At 42.7% G+C, this 8,881-nt stretch overlaps 1 protein-coding gene across 1 annotated transcript in view; it reads right to left on the minus strand.

The window, feature by feature from the left end:
* Positions 1-1,540: 1,540 nt before the first annotated feature.
* Chat (choline O-acetyltransferase) overlaps positions 1,541-8,881 on the minus strand; it is a 61,528-nt gene continuing 54,187 nt past the window's right edge. Inside the window, exon 15 of the mRNA XM_021182415.2 lies at positions 1,541-1,579. Coding sequence (XP_021038074.1) covers positions 1,541-1,579 — 39 coding nt within the window. The remainder of the gene's footprint in view (positions 1,580-8,881) is intronic.

The raw sequence follows: 8,881 nt of genomic DNA on the forward strand, positions 1-8,881 counted from the left end.
ATATATATATATATATATATATATATACACACACACACATATGTGTGTGTGTATTTTTTCCCTCTTTATTCTGACTTGAGATGTTATCTTCTAATCTTAGTTTTCCCTCTTTGATTCTAAAGCAATAGCCTCCCATGAAACAGTTCTAATTCTATGGAAGATTGGCCATTCCTATTTAAGTTGCTGTAACTCTTATTTGTGGATAACAACTTGATTTGTCCTGTTACGTTTCAGTTTAGGGAAGTAAATGCGTACTCACACTACTGAGGATGCAATGTTATACCATTTTGCATTTTTTTAGAAAACAAAATTGAGCCGGGCGTGGTGGCGCATGCCTTTAATCCCAGCACTCGGGAGGCAGAGGCAGGGGGATTTCTGAGTTCGAGGCCAGCCTGGTCTACAAAGTGAGTTCCAGTACAGCCAGGGCTATACAGAGAAACCCTGTTTCGAAAAACCAAACCAAACCAAACCAAACCAAACCAAACCAAACCAAACCAAACCAAACCAAACAAAAAAACAAAAACAAAATTGAATTTTCCACATAGTCTAAATATTATTAGTAATAGGTATAGAGATAAAAGGCCAGATGTGTAAGAAATTAGTATGCCATAGATTTTGTCTGCAAAACCAAATTTATTTACTTGTTGGTTTTTTTGAGACAGGGTTTCTCTGTGTAGCTGTTCTGGAACTCACTCTGCAGACCAGGCTGGCCTCGAACTCAGAAATCTGACCGCCTCTGCCTCCTGAGTGCTGGGATTAAAGGTGTGTGCCAACATTGCCTGGTTTCATTTCTCATTTTAAAAACCATGGGTTCCAACCTCTGTCAGCATTTGGGGGGTGGGGGCAAGAGAATCCGAAGATGAAGTCCATCCTTGACCTAGACAGTAGGTTCAAGGCCAGCCTCTACTATTTGAGACCCTGTCACAAAAACAAACCAACTAAAAAAGAAACAAGAGAGAAAGAAAAGAAGAAAGGAAGGGAACTGTGACTCCAGCGGAGTTATTTTGTAACATTGCTTTTTAAAATTTACTTTATGCATTGTACAATGTAATATTGCCTACTAGTTTTTTTCTAGTCCAAACCAACTGCAAGATGGGACACCTTGAAGATTCACTTAACCAGGAAGCATAAGCTCCCAAGCTCTGGTCTCCTAGGTTACAGGTTTTCTCTGTTTTGAAATAACATTTTTCATGTTCCATTCTTGAACATTAATCCTTCTTAAAGTACGTGTTTTACAATTATTTTCCAGCAGATTGTGTTTGTCCTAAAATGTGAGGAGCCACCCTCACAGTCGCCGTTACAAGATGGCACTGACATCTGTTGCTCGTGGTAAAGTGTGCGCAGGCGTCAGGGTATCTTTCCATTACCTGAGCCCTGCCTCTCCCGTGGCGTCATCTGGCTGGTGGTGGGCAGCCAATCCGGGTGGTGCACGTCTCCAACCGTACTTCGCAGCCTATAAAATATAAAAGGGAAGGGTTTTCTGCTCTCTGGGTCTCTTCTCCTGAAGCTGATCATCTATCTCTCGAGATGTATTAAAGCTTTACTGCAGAAGGATCCGAGTGTCCTGCGTGCGTTCTTGCTGGCGAGACGGTAGCGCAGGTCACTAAAAGTCTTAGGCCAACTCCTATACTCCCAGGGATGTTTCTTGATTCTATTAATTGGTCAATTTTTATTAAAAACCATTACAAATATTAACTATCAAATTTTTTTTTTTGCCATTGGATGCTGTTTTTACAGAGTTTGGATAAAAAGTGTCAACCTATATCTTGGGTCAAGGTTACTGTGAAGTAGACCTACGTCTTCCTAAGCTAGGGGGCTGTCAGTGGTTTTTATTTGTTCCATCTTGACATTTTTGATGTTAGTAGTAACACAGTAAACCAACAGGCTGAACCCAGTTAGTATTCTTTCCTTTGAGAGCACTGGGGTGATGCAGCTTGTTGATAAATTACTGGCTGTGTAAACCTGAGGATGAGGTTTCAACCTCAGCACCCACATAAGAAAGCCCTAGGCATGACGATGTGGACTCAAAGGTGTAGCATGGGGAAGACAGACAGAAGGAGTGGTCTAGAGTCTACACTCTGACTAAGATTGGAGTTAGACATCTTAATCTTACCAGTGAGACTCTGTTTCATAAAAACTAAGATGGCTCCCAAGGAATGGCATCTGATGTTGACTTCTGGCCTACACATAACATATACATATACATATACATATACATATACATATACATATACATATACATATACATATACATATACATATACATATACATATACATATACANACATATACATATACATATACATATACATATACATATACATATACATATACATATACACATATACACATATATACATATACATATATAAACATGTACATACATACATAATACATACATACATACATACACACACACATACAGATACAATATATATTAAGAAGTAATTTTTTTGTTCTTATCTATAAGAGTTTAGGTTTCAAATAAAAATATAGCCTATAGTCACCCCACCTAAAGCCACCCAAGCTCAGCTAAGAGAGCCTTTTAGACAATTTAAAACAGGTCTCTACGGGACCGGAGCAATGGCTTGGTGGTTAAGAGCGAGTATTTGCCCTTACAGAGGACCCAAGGTAAGTTCCCAGCACCCACAGCAGGTAGCCCGACCCCAGCCTTTGTGAGCATCTGCGACTCATGTGCACAGCCCCCCTACAAACATAATTATAGTTCATTAATATAATTAATTACACTCATAATTAAAAAATAAACCTTAAAAAAGAAAGCTTTAAAAAATAAATCTCTGTCTTATTTTCTAGATCTAAAAAATATATGTTTTCTTTAAATTTATCTTTAAATTATAAAAGAGTGGAAGTTAGTAGAGTCGTGAGAGGGCTTTGAGTCCCACTGTACCCGGCTGGGGCCGTCAGTTACTAATGTGAAGTAGTGGGAATGAACCTCACCCAGCTTTCTTCTTCTCCTTTGTTTTTTCCCCTGGGAGAAGGGAACAAGGGTGGGGGTGGACACGGGAGAACCGGGAGATGAGTATGACCAGCGTACATTGTGTAAAATTTCCAAATAACCAATAAAACTATTATGTTGAAAAAACACTTTACTTTTTACTGGATCCCCCCCCCCCTTTATTTTATTTTTCTGATTTTTTTTTTCGAGATAGACAGAGTTTTTCTGTGTTAGCCCTGGTTGTTCTGGAACTTGCTCTGTAGACCAGGCTGGCACTGAACTCAGAGATCTGCCTGCCTTTGCCTCCAGAATGCTGGGATTAAAGGTGTGCACCACCATGGTCTGATTTGGTTCTGTTTTTAAGACAGGGTCTCATTATGGTGCTTAGGCTGGCCTAAAGTCATTATGTAGCCTAGGCTGGCCTTTAACTCCTTATCCTCCTGCCTCAGACTCTCAAGTGCTGAGATTTATAGGGATAGGCCACCATGTCCAGTTTTCTCCCTATTTTTCAAAGTTATATTTAGTTCACCAATTCTTTTATCATATTCTTTTCTGATGTGTTTTGAGATATTATTTGCCCATAAAACTTTTGCCATAACCCAAAAATTTTGCTCTGAGGTATGTCTAAGTGGATTTAATTTACTTGTCCACACTTTCATACTCATATTTAATGGACTTTGGTCATATCTCACATTGTCCTCTTATGTCTCCCCTTTCCACTGAACCCCCTTTCCTCCTTTCCCATAACCCCCCCTCCCAATACATGTCTTTTTGCTGTTGTTTTTGACTTACAGTATTTAATTACAGTTGCCTGACTGGGCACATATGGAAGATGACTTGCTTAACCATTTACTAGTGGATCTAGCACTGAGGAATATGCCCCTCCCCCAATTCTAGCAAGCTTTAAGTTCCTATAGCTCCACAGATCCCTCCCCATCTGGGATGGAATGTTGGTAGATCCAGTTGTATGCAGATCTTGCGAACTTAGCTGCTGTGAGGCCACCAGTGCAATAGCTGGATGCTTCTTCCCTGCTTGGCTAGCTTTCATAGTGCCATGACTAGAAAATAGCATTCCACAGTGCCCTTCCTATCCTCTGCCTCTTACGCTCTTCCCTCATCCTTTTCCACAGCGTTCCCTGAGCCTCGGAGGAAATGACATCATTGCCTTGTTCACTGCCAAACACTCAACATTCCCTTATTCTCTGCATAAACTACAACAGAAGCCTCTCTGACCATTTTGGAGAGTGGTGCTAATCTATGGGTATAGACATTGAGAGGCAGTTTGGTACCATGTCTACTTAGCAAGACACTGGTAGTAGTTCCCATCTTAGGGTCTATGGCCTCCCTAGCGATGGGTTTTGGCCAGGTTTATAATATCAGACATGAATTCCTCTTGTGGAGAGAAACTTAGATCTAGCAATGAAGTGATTGGACACTCCCATGTCAGTTGTGCCACAATTTTACCCACGAGCACAATTGCCTGGCAAATTGGTACCGTATAATGCACAGGGTATGTAGCTGGAAGGTTATTCATGATTTTTCTCTCCTAGTAGACTACACAGCACATTCCAACAGTTGGAAAGCTAGCCGGCAGGGAGCACACTTCCAGCTCATATTCAGCTTGATTTATAGGTATCCTGAGACCTAATCAAGCCGTGTCTTCAGCAACAGGGACTTATCTAGTTCTGACTGGTAAGCAAGAACAATAGCAACGGCCTGCATTGTTTGGTGGTATCATAATAAGCTATGCTACCCTTTGTCACTGAGGCATTCTGGGAGCAGAACTGTTATGTGATGTGATATCTCCAGCATTAAGTATTTTAAAGTTTGTGTTACTTACTTTTTGACCCATGAGTTTTAGAATTGTTTGTTAGATGCTAGCATATCCTCAGTCGTTTCTCCCTGACTAGTGCTTCCCCACATTCTGTCTAGTATGTCCCAGTGCTGGGTTTTGTCTTGTCAGCTCCACAGAAGCTACAGTCATCTGGGAAGAGGAAGCCTCCGCTGAGGAGTTGCCTCCTTCAGAATGGGCTGTGGGCAAGTTCATTGGGGACCTTTTCTTGATTAGTGGTTGATGTAGGAGTGTCTATCCCACTGTGAGGCGTGTGACCCCCGGGCAGGTGGTCCTGGATTGTTTGAAAATGTAAACTGAGTGAGTCAGTAAGCAGCATCCCTCCATGGCCTCTGCTTTGGTTCCTACCTCCAGGTTCCTGCCTTGAATTCCTGGCCTGACTTCTCCCAGTGACAGACTGTGATGGAGAGAAGTCGTGTTTGGCCACAGTCTCTATCACAGCAACAGAAAGCAAACTAGGACGATCCTCCTTCAACCCTTACGTGGACATCTGAGTTCCTTATCCCGCCTCCCTTCAACAGCGTCTTTGACAATATCAAACACATCTGTTTATTAGTTTCTCTGAAGTGCCTGTGCTACTGACTCCATTTGCCTCTGTGCAGCTCTCCCGGAGGGCACATTATTTCCTGGCTTTGGGTTTCTGACTGTGAGCTCATTCGCAATAGACAGTTTCCCACTGTGGGTGTTTGATGTGTCCAAGGTAGGAAGTGGTTTTGTGTGTGATTCTCTGGGTCTTATTGTATCCGGCCAGTCTGGCCTTTTAAAATGATTATGTAAATGCAGACTTCTCATCTTCACAGGGCAAAGCTTGTGGTTTCGATTTTTCATGTATTTCTTTCCCTTGCATCTACCACTTTGAGTAGACGGCAGAATTTCTTACCCCTGTCTGGGGCATGTGTGGGGTGAGGAGGGGAGGGAAGGCGGTGATGGGAAGACGTTTTTGTTTGGTTTGGTTTTTAGACTTTTTTTTGCAGATGAAGATGCCTCTGGGGCTTTGGTTTGTGCTGGACATTAGTTTCTTCATTCTCCATGGGCTTGCAAATCCTGTCAACTCCAAGTGACTGTGTGCTGGATGGGCCAGTGGACATTGTGCTGCTAGTATTAAATGTCAACTTGCCACAGCCTACAATTGAGTCTCAATTGAGGAATTATCTAGTTCAGTTAAGCCTGTCAGGATGTCCTCAGAATGTCTTGACTATTTATTCATGGGGAGACCCTCCCTGAACGTGAATGGCACCGTTTTCTGGGCTGTGCCCTGCACTGTGTCAGAGTGAAGACAGCTAGCTGAGCATCCAAAGTGGACAAAGAGGGGGTAGGGATCCAGGGGTGCTTCTTTCTCTCTGCTCCTGGCTGTGGGTGTGGTGTTTAAAGTTCCTGCCTCCTTCTTCCTCAACAATACTGCACTGCAGCCTAGAGCTGTCAGCTGAAGAAAGGCTTTCCCCATCTGTGCTGCTCAGGGTGTTTCAACACAGTGACGGACATGAAGCTACAGCAGACCTGTCATATATGATGAACTTGGAACTGCTGCTCACTGCTCACTGTGGGCATCCTTCTTTCTGCAATTTGAAACGTAAGCCCCTCCCCTCCCCTTCCCTCCCCTTCCCTNTCCCCTCCCCTCCTCTCCACCCTTTTCCTCTCCTCTCCTTTCTTTCTTTCTTCTTCCTCCTTCACCATCTCCCCCACCCCTTTTGAGATAAGCTCTCTTTACACAGCCTTGGCCATCCTGGAACTTGTTATGTAGAGCAGGGTGGCCTTGAATTCACAGAGATCTGCCTTCCTCTGCTTCCCAAGTGCTGGAATACTTTTTTAAAAATCCTCTGAATACCTGTATAGAGCTTAAATGTTTTTTTTTTTCTTTAAGCATATGTTTTCACGGTTGGAGGAGCCCTTTTGATTCACCTCAGCCTGCCATATCACTTCTGAATTAGAAACAGAGCATATAGGCAGAACTCTGGGGCCCATGATATGAGGGACAGGGTAGGATCAGAAATCCCTTTAAGAGATGGAAGGAACACATGATAGGATAGGAAAAAAGAGAGAGTTGGTTTAGAAAGGTCTTTGCATCTGATGTGGAACCAACTCTTCCCAGGAAGACACTGTGCGTATTCCTCATGTGTAAAGGGTTACTTGAGAGAGAAACTCAGAGAATATATAAATATATTTATATATGTATATAATATTATACATATATATAATATGTATATAAAGAATGGAATGGGATCAACTGACAAAGGGAATGATGGCCCTTGGCGTTTACCTCCAAGGACACTGCTGCCCCAGTATAATTTGGAAACTTCTGATTGTTCTTGTGCCATTCCAAGGGATTCTACTGGCCTAGTTCTCTGGATATCAACATCTACCAATGGGAATGGAGGCATAATTTTATATTGTCTCTGCTTGGTGTTCTCTGTGTTGTCTGCATTTCATATCTGGTTGTTTGGAGGCCGTCTGCCATGTGTATGTTACATAAGAGCAAATCGTATCACTTTCGTTCTCTCCTCTAAGTCTAAACTGTCAACTCATCCTGACTAGCTAACCAGCACGCTGCAGTGCTTTGCTGGGAAAACCCTGGGGTTTCTATTTAGAAGACCCTCCACTCGGTGCCACAGATTGCCCACTTATGGAGAGAATCTTGCAGCTTGGACCAGTGTAACCTTGTGATGGCGAGCTTGCAACAAGAATGCTAGATCTTTACATTTTCCCCCTCCATTTTTAAACAATGGTCATCTCACGTCTTCTTGTCCCAAACCCCAGAAATAAGTAGTGTTGACCTCAAAATTCCCATATTACAAGTAAGGACATCTAGAAAGGCTTTCTAGAAAGGTACACAAGTCTGGAGTACCATTGGCCTTCTTAGCTAGGCATCTCCACTTTATGCTGCCCACAGGCATGTTTGGAAAGGCTTACAGGGAGTACTCTTTGCTGCACTGAATCCCTGTCAGTCAATCAGTCAGTCAGTCAGTCAGTCAGTCAGTCAGTCACAAATGCCACATGAAACCCATGCCTCTCCTCAGTCATGATGTGGCCTGCCATACACACTAGCAGAGACTTAGCTTCCTCTCCTTTCTTTTATGGTGCAGCGACATTTATTTTAATTTTACCTTTAGATGCACAGTCTCCTCTAGGCTGCCCAGATTGACTTTGAACTCCTGGCTTTGTGTGATGTTCCAGCCACATCCTCAGACACTGAGGCAGAGTTCAGATACGGGCCAATGCACCATTGACTTGGATCACAGCATTTATATCATCGCTTAGTAGGAACAGTGACAGCATCGTCCTTTTTGGCATTACATTTTATTGAATACAGACTTACAGTCCTTAAACATCTTGAATAGAATTCTTTCAATATACTGTTCTTTGTTCATACATGTATTTCTTTAAAGCACAGAACTATAAATTAAAATGTACATATTGCCATAAATCTAGAACTATATTATAAAAATAGAACCCAGACATCAACTTCATAAATAATTTGGCAATTTAGCAGTATGACAAGGTGGCCATATTTACAATGAATGCATCACCGCTTCAAACAACTGTCTCATTTTCCATCTCTTAGGGATACATGGGACAGACTCCTTGCCCAGGGTCCCCACAGAGCAGCCTGTGGTCATGGCTCAGTGTTGCCTTTGCATAAATATGAGTACACTCCTTTGTTATGGAGGGGGAAGGCCAGCTTCCAGTCCCTTCCTAAGGGAGGAGGTGTTCCCTCCAGCCAAGGGTCTACCACTTACGGGTCTTACACCCTCACAGTGCATGGTTTGATACAGCCAATAAATACAGTGAGTTTCTTTTCTGATAGAGAAGAGCAACCAAGGCTTGGTTCTCCCAGATCAGTGTAAATAGTTTAGGAGAAAACCACTCAAGCGATGCCTGTTGGACAGTGTCTTCCCAAAGGGGGTGCCACTGCTTGTCTGCTATGCAGCCCCTCACCCACAACCCAGCCTCAATCCTCACAGCCTTGCCAGAGACTTAGCTTCCTCCATTACTAAATGAAGATAATTGCTAGTCTTCCTTCCTTCCTTCCTTCCTTCCTTCCTTCCTTCCTTCCTTCCTTCCTTCCTTCCTTCCTT

This window comes from Mus caroli, chromosome 14, assembly GCF_900094665.2.
Source record: "Mus caroli chromosome 14, CAROLI_EIJ_v1.1, whole genome shotgun sequence".
NCBI lineage: Eukaryota > Metazoa > Chordata > Mammalia > Rodentia > Muridae > Mus > Mus caroli.